Source organism: Pongo abelii, chromosome 2 (genome assembly GCF_028885655.2).
Source record: "Pongo abelii isolate AG06213 chromosome 2, NHGRI_mPonAbe1-v2.0_pri, whole genome shotgun sequence".
Taxonomy (NCBI): Eukaryota; Metazoa; Chordata; class Mammalia; order Primates; family Hominidae; genus Pongo; species Pongo abelii.
The window spans coordinates 134,839,600-134,854,320 of record NC_085928.1 but is presented as its reverse complement, the minus strand read 5'-3'; the positions used below and the strand labels follow the sequence as shown (position 1 = coordinate 134,854,320).

Below are 14,721 nucleotides of genomic sequence, written 5' to 3'. Positions count from 1 at the left end.
GTTTGGAAAGGTCAGGTATAAGAGGGACCAGGGATTTCTTAGAAAAGTTCCAGAGATCTGTTTTATTCTCTTTTATGCCTGACCTTTCCAGACAAAAGTTCTAGGTGAAAATAGGAGGTAAATGGGAAAAAGGTGAAGTTACAGCTACTGGAATGGGATACCCTGATTTTGTGGCAATACGGGGAGAGCAGCAACCAAGCTCTTGGAGACAGAACACTTTAGACCCAGGATGTTCAGGGGAGTGAGGGACATCATGATATTTTGTTTTTCAGCCCACTCCTGAAGACTGCATCATAAAGGAAAATGCCTTGGTGCAGCTCTCTCAAACTGTTGGTGACACCTTAGTTTTAACTGACTGCCAGGCAGTTCTGACCACAATTTGAATGACATCCACCTCAACTTTACCAAGAAATCTATTGGAAACAACAGAGAATGACCCTAGTTACTGCACCTCCACATTGAACACCTTTGGGTATCTTCCCCAGCCCCATTTGCAGTCATTCCACAAGGTAAGCAAACATCATCAGCTGGTGGCATGGACAGACAGGAGGTTGGACTTACTGACCTCATGCAGCCCCTCCAAAAACAAGGACTATACACAATTATTGAACCTAACTGAGAATCCTATAACCTAGCAGCAAAATTTATTTTAGGAAACTATTCTAGTTTTAAGTTAGCAATGTTTACATATTGACAACAAATGTGCTGCTTAAGTGCGCACAAATCTACACATGCTTAATTAGACAATTAATTAAAAGAGAAAATCATCAGCTGACTTGCATTGCTAAGAACATCTGTCATGAATTATATAGTCTATGATAGCTAGGAGCCAAAATCCCTGATTGCAACTCTGAGTTTATCACAGTACTTGGGCCTCACTCTACTTCAGTGTTGTGTTACATATGTTCAACAACTGGCTTTTTGGCAGTGTGGTGGGAAAAAAGCCCTGATTTGTGGCAGGTGCTGCTTTCCATGGTGTTCATACTCTCATCGTGGTAATTTCTAGCTACCATTGTGATGTCAACTGGCTTGTAAGCTTGCTGCAAATTTAACAGTATGCTCTCTCAAGCCAACTCTAGCACACTACTGCTACCCAGTGTGTAACTCTTCCTCTAGATTTTCCATTCCCTAAATGGAATGTCTACACATTATCTGGAATAATGCTTGATGTATTATGATTACTCAATAAATAACAGAATTAATTTCATAAGCCAAGAAGATTCATTTAGAAAATCATAGTTTATTTGTTCTGTTGTGTTTTGTTTTTCCATTAATGTGGCATCCAATAATATAAGATTTAAATAATCAAAAATTAACCTACAACTGTACTAGACCCACATCTTATTACCCTCTCAGAAAAAAAGCTCCTTACGGACACTGAATGCTACATTGTGCATATTGAATTAACTATTAAAAGGTATATCAAGGCCAGGCGTGGTGGCTCACACCTGTAATCCCAACACGGGAGGCCGAGGCAGGCGGATGACCTGAGGTCAGGAGTTCAAGACCAGCCTGGCCAACATGGTGAAACCCCGTCTCTACTAAAAATACAAAAATTAGGGTGTGGTGGCAGGCGCCTGTAATCCCAGCTACTCGGGAGGCTGAGGCAGGAGAATCGCTTGAACCTAGGAGGCGGAGGTTGCAGTGAGCCAAGATCACGCCACTGCACTCCAGCCTGGGGGACAAGAGCAAGACTTCATCTCAAAAAATATATATATAAAAATATATATATAGGTTTTATATATAAATATATGTTTATATCTATAAATATATATTATAATTAATATATATAAATAATATATAAATATATGTAATTTATATTTATATATAAACATATTTATATATAAGCATATATATATAAGGCATATCAGCATTAAATAATTCTCAGTAATTTCCTCCCTGCTTAATTTAACATAAGGAATATGCTTGGGCCAGGCGCGGTGGCTCAAGCCTGTAATCCCAGCACTTTGGGAGGCCAAGGCGGGTGGATCACGAGGTCAGGAGATCGAGACCATCCTGGCTAACATGGTGAAACCCCGTCTGTACTAAAAGTACAAAAAAATTAGCCAGATGTGGTCGTGGTCGCCTGTGGTCCCAGCTACTCGGGAGGCTGAGGCAGGAGAATGGCGTGAACCCGGGAGGCAGAGCTTGCAGTGAGCCGAGATGGCGCCACTGCACTCCAGCCTGGGTGACAGAGCGAGACTCCATCTCAAAAAAAAAGGAATATGCCTGGTGGTTTATTTAGATAATCAACAGCTATTAAGATGATCATCTTTCCTTTAATTACATTTAAAATGAAGAATTCTTAAAAGCAGGGCACTACGTATTAGGGCAGTTTCTCTTATTCATGTCACTACCATTATTTATTGAGTTGGCTCCAAGCTTCCTGGTAACCAAAGTAAAAAGGTGTGCATGATCAATACAAAATACATGCTATCCATGAGATAAAAACCAGTCATCAGATACTTAGATAAAGTGCAATTATTTCCTTTGTCAAGACTGAGTTTCTTATAAGGAAGATGCATCTGACAAAAATAAAAGCCTCATGGGCATACTAACAAAAAATATGCCACGTTTCAATGGCAGTTTCTTATAGTGCTCCTCAGCATAAGCTAAAGGCAGTGCAGCTTAGTAAAAGCAATTCTGTGATGGCCTAAAATGATGCGAGGCAATTCCATAGCCCTAGATTGATCTGATTTTTTTCAAAGAATAAAATTTAGAGTAGCTTGAACATTGAATGATCTCACACTCTCAAAACTAAAACCACACCCTGCTCCCCAGGGAAAAGACATTCTAAGCTTGACTTGGACCTAGAATGCAGATACTCTGTGTACATATTCAGATTTAGGTGTAGATTGTCAAGTCTTCCCCAGGGATCCCCAGTGCTACCCACTGCCCCTTGCTCCCAGCACACTGCAGTTTAATAATCCATAACAGTGGTTCTCAAACTTGAATGTGCATCAGAATCACTAGAGTGCTTGCAAAAATTGCTGGGTCCCACCCCGGAGTTCCTGACTCAGTATTTTCTGAAATGGGCCTTGCAGTGTGCATTTCTAACAAGTTCCCACGTGATGGTGATGCTGGTAGTGGAACCACACTTTGACAACCAATAATCTACAAAAGGGGTCAGCAAACATCTTCTGTTAAGGGGCAAATAGTAAATATTTTAGGTTTTGAAGGCCATACAGTTTTTGTTGCTACTACCTAACTCTGCATTCATAGTGCAAAAGCAGCCACAGACAATACTGAAAACAACACAGGCATGATTGTGTTCCAGTAAAACTTTACTTACACAAACCAACAGTGGGCTGGATTTGGCCCACAGGCTACAGTTTGCTGACCCCTGATCTACACCAAACTGCTGGGATCTGTAAGCCCATGCATTACCAAAAAGCTCTCCCCCATTACTGGCCTTGTCATAGTGCCTGAAGGCTGCCAGCAAAGTGTCAAACTTTTGGTAATTAACTTTCTTCAGGTGATGCCGAACTGCTGCAATCAGGGCTCGCTGTCTATCCTTGCCTCGAAGATATTCACCCGGAAGTCTATTATGGATGAGATCACCAACTCCTATTGAAGAGAGAAAAAAGTTTTTACATACATTTAAAGTCTTTCTATATTATTTCTATCTTTTAAAAAAAGTGAGAGATCTAGCAACCTCTGTGAATGAAAGAAACATCTAACTCTGACATGATATGCAGCAAGTCAGAAAATCCTTATGTACTCTAAAGAAAACAACCTAAATTAATTGATAAAAATTAATATTCCTGTTTTATGTTACCTCTCTGCTCAAGAAGAAAATCTAAAAGAATGAATTTTGTGTGGACATCACCAACCGCACTCAACTGTCAAGTCTTTTCCTTAGACAGTGAAGTCCTTGCTTGACTACTTCTTGGCCATTTGTCTACAATGCTGAGGATCTGAAAGCTAGGGCTGATTCCAGGTGGGGACCACTCAGTGTGCCTTGGAACTGACTAAACTGGGAGAGCCTTGTAAAAATTAAACTCAAATTATCTACCCTCTCCTGTGTGAGTTTCCAGTTGGCCGTCAGTCTGCATACCAAGTTCCCATTTCTCAGCCTTGCTTCCACTCATGCCACCACCAGCACTAGAGGCCTGCCTCCCTTTACAGCTCCATTAACTAAGAGTCCTGACCCACACCCCAACTAGAGTTGACCATGCTGCTCCAGATGTGGCGGCTTGGTGGATATCACCAGAGGAGACCTCCTGCCTCTGTTCATTTTCCCCGGCCTACACACATCTCCCATCTTCCTGCCAGGACTCTCAGCTTTCTCTTACTTTTTAAATTCATCAATTCATGCTATAAATATTGATGAAAGATGTCCTATGTGCTGGACCTTGAGGATCCAACAGACAGCAAGACAGAGCACCCACCAGCATGAAGCTTGCCCTCAAACAGGGAGAATTTACCATGATTACCTACTTCTTTTTCAAGCTAATTGATGGTTTCCTAATCATCCCTTACCCTCTTCAAAAGATATTAAAGCCTCTAAGATTGATAGGCATCCATCAAACATTAGTAGTTTGTGTAAAAACAGAACCCAAATACAATTTCCTAATGTAGTAATTAATGATGCTCCAAACCACTGTCTTGCATAAGCTCAATAAATATTTATTCTACCTGTCAATGAGTGGACTTTAGCCAAAACATTTTTCACAGTGGTTCTTAAACGTTAGTGTATATAAGAACCTACTGAATCAGAATGTCTAGGGCATGGGTCCCAGGAATGTGCAGATTTAATAAACTCCCTGGATGATTTTAATGTAGGTAGTCTGCAGCCCATGTTTTGAAAACCACTGATATACAGCCCAATCCTGATAAGCTGCAGCATATTTTTCCCTTTGGATATCTGCTGTTTAGATTGCCTAGAAATAAAGACAAAATCCAAGTAAATTTCTTCTGCTACTTTATGTATTGATTGATTAATCAACTGACTGGCTAGCTGGCTGGCTGGTAGGAAAAGAGTGGTTCTTAATTATGTGGTTGTAGAGTACAGTGCTTTCTCGTATTTGAATGTGCTTAAAATTCACCCAGAAATATAGTTAAAATGTAGTTTCTGATTCAATAGTTCTGGGATGGGGCCTGAGATTCTGCATTTCTAAGAAGCTCCCAGGGGATGCCAATACTGGCAGTCTGCAGACCACACTTTGAGAAGTTAGGACTAGGACAATATCCGAATTCATTAAAAAGCTGCCCCATTTCACTTTGGCTTGTTTAATATAGGCCATATTTATTTTTCCTAAATAAAATTCAAAGCCTTAACTACACTTACGGTACTCATTACAAGGGCTTCCAACTGTACCTATTTCAAACATAATATGAAAAAAAATTTATTTCTGTGTTATATACTTTTCTTATTAATGTTAATGCAACATTTTAAGTCTTTAAAATTAGAAGCTTTGAAATAAGGAGATGGTGAGTTTAACTGCATAACTTTGTGGGGATTTTGTTGCTGTTTGTTTGGGGTTTTTTACGGAGAAAGTGTGTATATTTACCATATTCCTCAGGACGGAGACAAGCTCCAAATGTGTAGTCTGGGGAAACATTCATTGTTTCTGCAATGCTATCAAAGAAAACAAATCCTTAGTTAAAATACCCACCACATGGCATCTCTGGAATTTAAAATATGTTTGCCATATGTTCTTAGTAGCCCATATTTTATCTCATAACCAAACTATGAAGATCAAACAAAAGTTCTCCAATAGATCTTTTGTCTGATCTTCCACTTGCATTAACAATGACTGAATGTTTTCACCCTCTTTCAGGAGCCCGGAATTACAAAGAAAAAACAGAACACATTCAAAGCAAAATTACCAAAGTATAAATAGAGAGCAAGACAGACAGACAGGAAAGACAAAGAAAAGTGTAAATGCAGTAAGTTAAATCTCTGACATCCCAGAAATAATGCTTTATGCAAAATTATCCCTCTCTCTTCTCCAGTGCCCTCTGCATTTTGGAGAACTCACTGCTTCCCTGGAATCCCAAATTCTATAGATATTAACAGATTAACTGATTAACAATAAAATAATGATTCTCTTATTTAATACATAGAATCTAATAGGCACACCAATAGTTACCACAAGAGTATTTTTTAAATTCTATGCAAAGAAACTATCAATTTGAAGTTAATCATTAACTTACGGATCTAAAACTCTTCCAAGTTTATGTTGAAACTTTTCTTTGAAATCATCTGCTCTTTTGGATACAAACTTAGCTCCTCTTTTCCTGCAAAATTAGGACATTATCAGGTATCTCTATTACCTAAAGTATTCTTGGCTGCCAAATATACATAAGGTGAAGAATACCATAGTATCATTAGGCCTTCAAGGAACAAATGTAGTTTCAAAAGAAACTCTCTGCTAAAAAGAAAGTTTTATGTGTTCATTTTTCTTTCATTTACACTAAAATAAAATAAACCTTGATTAATGAATAAGGTAAGCAAACAATATTTTTAGTAAATAAAACAAGGTGTTAATATCACTATTGTAAGTGTAGCTCCTGGCCGGGCACAGTGGCTCACTGCTGTAATCCCAACACTTTGGGAGGCTGAGGTGGGCAGATGGCTTGAGCTCAGGAGTTTGAGACTAGCCTGGGCAACATGGTGAAACCCTGCCTCTTAAAAAAATACAAAAACTAGCTGGGAGTGGTGGCATGTACCTGTAGTCCCAGCTACTCGAGAGGCTGAGCTAGGAAGATTGCTTGAGCCTGGGAGGCTGAGGTTGCAGTGAGCTGAGATGACGCCACTGTACTCCAGCCTGGGTGACAGAGTGAGACCCTGTCTCAAAAAAATAAAATAAAGTAAGTGTAACTCGTAAAATTGCTAGAAGAAAATTAAGCATCAGGCCAGGCACAGTGGTTCATGCCTGTAATCTCCATACTTTAGGAAGCTAAAGCTGGAGGATCAATTGAGGCTAGGAATTTGAGACAAGCCTGGGTAACATAGTGAGATCCCATCTCTACAGAAAATAAAAATAAAAATAAAAAAATTTAGCATCAAATAAATAAATAGCCAAAGGATATAAACAAATAACTCACATCTAGTAAGCAAATACATGGAGAATTTATAATACTCTCTAGTAATAAAATAAATGTAAAATAAAAGGATAACGAAGTGCCACTTCTAACCTAGTAAACAAGCAAATATATATATAAGCATATTGAGAGAGAAAGAATATCTAACTTTGGCAAAAAAGTATGGTAAAACACTTAGAGATTGCTAGTGCAAATTCCTACAGTCCTTTTGAAAGTAATTGGGCAATATGAATCGAAAAGCATAAAAACACTCATGCCCTTTTATCCACATCTGGGAACCAATAATAATGATATAATCCAGATAGCAATTAAAAATGCAGAAAAGAGGCTGGGCACGGTGGGATTACACCTGTAATCCCACCACTTTGGGAGGCTAAAGTGGGCAGATCACTTGAGGTCAGGAGTTCAAGACCAGCCTGACCAACACGGTGAAACCCCATCTCTACTAAAACTACAAAAATTAGCCAGGTGTGGTGGAACACGCCTGTAATCCCAGGTACTTGGGAGGCTGAGGCAGGACAGTCACTTGAACCTGGGAGTCAGAGGCTGCAGTAAGCCAAGATCATGCCACGGCACCCCAGCCTGGGCAACAGAGTGAGCCTGTCTCAAAAAAAAAAAAAATGTAGAAAAGTTATATGTATAAAAAATGTTCGTAGCCTCATTGATGACAATGGAATAAAGAAAAGAATCAAAATGTTCAGTTTTGGAGGGTAATTAAATTCTATCACATTAATAAGAATACACTGCATGCATTTTCAACGCTGGCATATACAGCAATATATAATTATTTTATGTTAGGTGGAAAACAGGATATAAAATGGGATTGCACTCTGGAGAAAACTATGCAAAAATCTACATAGGAAGCCACACTAGGAAAAAATACATTAAAATGATAATAATGGCTGAATTAAAGTGAACAGGATTATGAGCGATTTTATTTTGCCAGTTTTCGGTAAAATAATTTTGTTACTTCTACTGTTGTGATTAAATGAATAAAATTTCTTTTGAAACCTGTAAAATTACAACACTACTATTTAATAACATTAAAATTAACAAATTCTCTATTGTTTTGCTAAGACTAAAGACAATGAACATTACATTCTTAAACTCCATTTGCTTTTCAAAGTATCTCCTGTACTATTGAACTACTGAGCTGAATAAATTACTGGAGAAGAGTGACACTCTGTGGAGGAACAAGAGAAGAAATATAAGTAATTTATCTCATTTCTTCATTTCCTTCCCATTTGTTGGCGGGGGGAAGAATGTAGGTGGAGTCAGAATAAATCAATGCAGTTTAGGGCTATAACTTGAACAAACAGAGTTAACCGTCTAAAATCAGCTCCAGGCCAGGCGCAGTGGCTCACACCTGTAATCCCAGCACTTCGGGAGGCCGAAGCAGGTGGATCACCCTGAGGTCAGGAGTTCGAGACCAGCCTGACCAAAATGGCAAAACCTCGTCTCTACTAAAAATACAAAAATTAGCCAGGCGTGGTGGTGGGCACCTGTAATCCCAGCTACTCGGGAGGCTGAGGCAGGAGAATCGCTTGAACCCAGGAGACAGAGGTTGCAGTGAGCCAAGATCACACCACTGCACTCCAGCCTGGGCAACAGAGTGAAACTCCATCTCAAAAAAAAAAAAAAAAAATCAGCTCCAAGGTACATAATTAGGAAGATGCAGAGATGATAAGCAAAAGAACTGTAAGGCACAGAGCCAACTCTTTTTAGTCAAGAACTGCCCGGAGTATGCTTCTGCAACAATCAGGAAGTATCTGTGGGCAACCATGTATGTCAGAATATCAATAACTGCAACATCATTACACAACAATCATGAGTTGCATTCACGAACCAACTCAGATAAAGCTCTTTGTGCGCCAATGAATTCATTCATTCACACATGCGCACAAACACATGCACTCACACATGCATGCCTACCATCTGATGACTCAAACCAAAGTTTGATTTGACTTTGGTTTGATTATTCAAACCAAAGGTCATAAGCAAAATATAGATAGAGATCGTTTTTGTTTGTTTGTTTGTTTGTTTTTGTTTTTGTTTTTTGAGATAGAGTCTTGCTCTGTCACCCAGGCTGGAGTGCAATGGTGCCGTCTCAGCTCACTGAAACCTCCACCTCCCGGGTTCAAGCGATTCTCCTGCCTCAGCCTCCCAAGTAGCTGGGACTACAGGTGCGTGCCACCACACTCAGCTAATTCTTGTATTTTTAGTAGAGACAGGGTTTCACTATGTTGGCCAGGCTGGTCTCGAACTCCTGACCTCATGATCTGCCTGCCTCAGCCTCCCAAAGTGCTGGGATTACAGGCATGAGCCACTGTGCCCAGCCAATAGAGATCCTCTTTTACAGGGGAAATATATCCCATAAAAGTTGAGAGTAAACCAAATTTACATTAAATCGTGCATATAAAATTAGATGCCTCAAAATGTAAACTGACACACTTGACTCCATGTTTGTAACAGAAATCAAACTGAATGAAGTAGTGAGCTCTTTTTAAATTGCAACCAAAAGAATAAAGAATTTCTCTACTGCTAGCAATAACATTCCAATTAAGTTTCAAAATACAAAAAGGGCTGGGCGCAGTGGCTCATGCCTGTAATCCCAGCACTTTGTGAGGCTGAGGCGGGCGGATCACCTGAGGTCATGAGTTCGAGACCAGCCTGACGATCATGGTGAAACCCCGTCTCTACTAAAAATACAAAAATTAGCCAGGCATGGTGGCACGCACCTGTGATCCCAGCTACTCGGGAGGCTGAGTCATGAGAATTGCTTGAACCCAGAAGGTAGAGGTTGCAGTGAGCCGAGATCATGCCACTGCAATCCAGCCTGGGTGACAGAGGGAGACTTTATCTCAAAAAAAAAAAATACAAAATGTATGATCAAATAAAACACTGTTCCATAAATAGTGTCCTCTTGGGAGTAGAGACAAGTTGGAGGAAAGCATGCACTGCACACTGTTTGCCCTTATAAACTTTGTGTCTTTTTCTGTGGCAACACTAAATCATTGATATTTGCTCTGCTCTTAGGATGTTCTTGAGGACCACATTGTTGTTAATGTGTTTACCTCATATGTTTTACAAACTGATAGCAAGTTTATATTTCTAACCCATTGAAAATGGATAAACCATATTTGTCTCCTTTTAAGTATCAACTTATTTATTATATTTAATTATAAATATCTATAGTCCTATTCTCTCACAGTCCTAGAAGCCAGAAGTCTGAAATCAAAGTGCCAGTAAGGCCACATTTCCTCTAACAGCTCTAGGGGAGAATTCATTTCTTGCTTTTTTTGTTGTTTTCCCTAGAGATGGTGTCTTGCTATGTTGCCCAGGCTGGCCTCAAGCTCCTGGGCTCAAGCCATCCTCCCACCTCAGCCTCCCAAAGCACTGGGACTACAGGCATATGCCACCACACATTCTTACCCTGATACGTCTGAGCTGCATGATCTTAGGCAAATGATTTAACCCCTCTGTACCTCAGCTTTTTCACCTGTAAAATGGGAAGAATAAAAATTATAATGCACCTATCCTGTGGAGTTCTTAGTAGAATTAAACTAATAATATATAAAGTGCTCAGAATTTTGCCTCTATAACTGAGAACTGTTATTGTCACAGAGACAAAATAGGCAAAAGAGTGAGGCAGGTTGGATACCTGCAGTAACGTTAAGTTTCTGTGCATGCTGGGCCTATGGAAACCTAGAGGGTCATTGTCTCCTTTAAAGAGGGCAGAGGTCAGAACAAATCTACCCCTATCATTGACAAACACGAATGCAAGGCCTGTTCATTAGTTTCATGTGGTTGCTATAAGAAATTGCCAAAAACTGATGGCTTAAAAAAATGTATTCTCTCACAGTCCTAGAAGCCGGAAGTCTGAAATCAAAGTGTCAGTAAGGCCACATTTCCTCTAACAGCTCTAGGGGAGAATTCATTTCTTGCTTTTTTTGTGGCATATGCCACCACACCCAGCCCATTCCTTGCTTCTTCCAAAGTCTGATGGCTGTTGGCATTACTTTGCATTCCTTGGTTATAGGCACATCACACCAATATCTATCTCCATCTTCACATACCTTCCCTTCTGCATGTCTTTTCCTCCTGTGTATCAAATTTTCTTCTTCCCCTCTATGGATACTGATCATTGGATTTAACATCCACTCAGATAATCCAGAATGATCTCTTCATCTCAAGATCCTTAATTAAATCTACAAACGCCCTTTTTCCACAAAAAGTAACATTTATAGGTTCCGGGCATCAGGACATAGACATATCTTTCTGTGGAGGGTGGGACGGCACCAGTATTTACAACGTTCAAACCATGGTACCAGTATCCACAATCTTCTGATTTTTTTAAGCATAACAAGATATCTAGACTTTTATGAGCAATCTTCCAAAGTTTATGTGTTGGCTCAGATATAAAATATAACACAGGAAATGAAAAACTAAGGACCCAATTTTGTTTTCTAAGGAAGTAGTTTTTACAGAATGAAGACATAAAAAGGTCACAATTTGAAAAAGTTGAGTGATGCTCAGGTGCCCAAATAGCTACTCAACAAAGATGAATAACAAACATCAGGTCAAGACAGGATGGTTATTCATGCCTTTATTCCCAGCTATTCAGAAGGCTGAGGTGGATAGCTTGAGTCCAGGAGTTCAAGGTTGCAGTGAGCTATGACGGCCCTACTATGCTCCAACCTGGGCAATAGAGCAAGATCTGTCTCAATAAATAAATAAATAAATTTCAAGTCAATTACAATTGTCTTGGCAGAGTTTTGAAAGTCCATTGTATTTAAGAAACACAAATAAATTTGATCCCAGAGAGTTAAAACATGCATATATGTCTTTATGTTTGCTTGCAACTTCAGAATAAAGACAATAAAAAAAAAAAAGAGGTATCATTTTTACCTCTGTAGGAACTAGATAGGATGGGTGTCAGAAGTGAAATACATTACACTGTTTTTTCTATTTTTTTCTAATCATTTTGTTTGAACCATATCATTTTATTACCTCTTCAAAAAAATAAAGTTTAAAAATCAACTTTTCTTTAAGTCCAAATGTCTAACACTTGTTCCTGGGCACAGTATAATTAAACTTACATTTGTAGTTCATGGAGCCAATACAGAGATTTCGCCATGGCTCGTCCATCATTAAAATGTGGTGTTGGTACTCCATACACATTAAACCTATGGAAACTTGATGGGTTATACTTTCGGTTCTTTGCCTCTCCTGTGGAAAAACAAAGGAAGACTTATGACTTAAGCAACACAAATAACCTTATCTTGCAAGATGCACACTATGTACTCATTGACATTGAAAATGAGAATGGAACAAAAAATGAAATTGTAACAGTGCAGAAACTGCACAGATTTAGCTACAGATGACAGAAGCATTCCCCCATGTGAGCTGGGAGACTGGTGGGATGCTACACACAACAATACCTTGTGTTAATATTTGAAAAGCTATATGTAAAAAACTCCAAAGACTCCATCAAAAAGCTGTTAGAACTAATGAATTTGGCTGGGCACAGTGGCTCATGCCTGTAATCCTCACTTTGTGAGGCCGAGACTGGTGAATCACTTGAGGCCAGGAGTTCAAGATCAGTCTGGCCAACATGGTGAAACTGTGTCTTCTCTAAAAATTCAAAAATTAGCTGGTCATGATGGCATGCACCTGTAATCCCAGCTACTTGGGAGGCTGAGGCACAAGAATCGCTTGAACCCAGGAGGTGGAGGTTGTGGTGAGCCGAGATCGTGCCACTGCACTCCAGCCTGGGCAACAGAGTGAGGCTCTTTCTTTTTCTTTTCTTTTTTTTTTTTTTTTTTTTTTTGAGACAGAATCTCGCTGTCGCCCAGGCTGGAGTGCAGTGGCGCAATCTCAGCTCACTGCAGGCTCCACCTTCCAGGTTCAAGTCATTCTCCTGCCTCAGCCTCCTGAGTAGCTGGGACTACAAGCGCCCGCCACCACACCGGCTAATTTTTTGTATTTTTAGTAGAGACGGGGTTTCACCGTGTTAGCCAGGATGGTCTTGATCTCCTGACCTCGTGATCTGCCCGCCTCAGCCACCCGAAGTGCTGGGATTACAGGTGTGAGCCACCGCACCCGGCCGAGTGAGGATCTTTCTCAAAACACAAAAGAACTAATAAATGAATTAAGTAAAGTCAAAGAATACAAAATCAACACATAAAAATCCATGGCATTTCTATAAAAAATAACAACCTAGACAAAAAAGAAATCAAGAATAATAAATAATTCATAAATAATTCAATTTATGATAGCATAAAAAAATACTTAGGAATAAACTTAACCAAGGGGGTAAAAGACCTGTACACTGAAAACTATAAAACAATGATGAAAGAAATTGAAGAGGACATAAATAAAATGAAGATATTCATTCCATGCTCATTGATCAGAATAATTAATTTTCTTAAAATGTTCATACTACCCAAAGCAAAATACAGATTTAATGTGATCCCTATCAAAATTCCAATAGCATTCTTCACAGAAATAGAAAAAAAAATCCTAAAAATTTATATAGAACCACAAAAGGCTCTGAATAGCCAAAGTAATTATTAGGAAAAAGAAAAAAGTTAGAGGCATCACACATCCTAAATGTAAATTATATTACAGAGCTGTAGTAATTAGAACAGTATGGTGCTGGCATAAAAACAGACATTCAGACTAGTGCAACAGAATGGAGAGCCCAGAAATAAATCCAAACATATACAATGCTCTAATTTTCAACAAGGGCAGCAAGAAGAAACAATGGAGCAAGGATAGTCTCTTCAATAAATGGTCCTGGGAAACCTGATTTCCACATGCAACACCATACACAAAAATCAACTCAAAATAGATTAAAAAAAAAAAAACTAAACGTAAGACCTGAAACTATAAAACTCATAGAAGAAAAAATAGAGGAAAAACTTACTGACATTGGCCTTGGCAATGATGTCTTAGATACAAAAGCTCAGACTACAAAAGCAAAAATAAATAAATGAGACTACATCAAATTGAAAACCTTCTGCATAGCAAAGGAAACAATCACCAAAATGAAAAGGCAACCTATGAGTTGGGAAAAAATATTTGCAAACCATATATCTGATAGAGGATTAATATTCAAAATTTATAGAAAATATGTAACTCAATTCTTAAAATGGGTGAAGAACTTTAATATTTAGAAAGTAAGTAAGGACCTTGTATGGGAAAAAGAGATATCAATGATGAAAAACCGCAGGGTCTCCACCATTGTTTTGGAAATCCTGAAGACCAAGGGAGGTATGGCAATGATTTAGGTCCCTGGCAGCACTTTCCACTAAGCTAAGATTTGAGAGGTTTGGTGTTTTACACTTGTTCTCACTGAGATTTGGTGCGATCATCAGAATATTGCGACCCTCATATTTCATTTACCTCATATTAGAAACATTCAAAGGGTGATTAAGGGCTGAGAACCCAACAGAGGAGTCTTTTTATTTAAAACTGAATACTGTGCTTTTTTCTTTTCAAGTCTTGATGTGGTGTTAGTTTTCTATTTCAAGATAAGAAAGTAGGACTGAAACTAGAGAACAACCAAGAGGGTAAGAAATGTTGGAGTAAAGATATTCAGCCTCACTAGTAACTCAAATAATGTAAATAAAAACAGTAAATGTCTTGTTATTGAAGTAACAAGAAATT

At 38.9% G+C, this 14,721-nt stretch overlaps 1 protein-coding gene across 1 annotated transcript in view; it reads right to left on the bottom strand.

Moving 5' to 3' along the window:
• Positions 1–14,721, bottom strand: part of EFHB (EF-hand domain family member B) — a 55,093-nt gene that overhangs the window by 13,825 nt on the left and 26,547 nt on the right. The window contains exons 6-9 of the mRNA XM_024245356.3: positions 12,150–12,279; positions 6,160–6,243; positions 5,514–5,581; positions 3,413–3,567 (exon numbers count right to left, since the gene is read on the bottom strand). Of these exons, the coding sequence (XP_024101124.3) occupies positions 3,413–3,567; positions 5,514–5,581; positions 6,160–6,243; positions 12,150–12,279 (437 nt within the window). The remainder of the gene's footprint in view (positions 1–3,412; positions 3,568–5,513; positions 5,582–6,159; positions 6,244–12,149; positions 12,280–14,721) is intronic.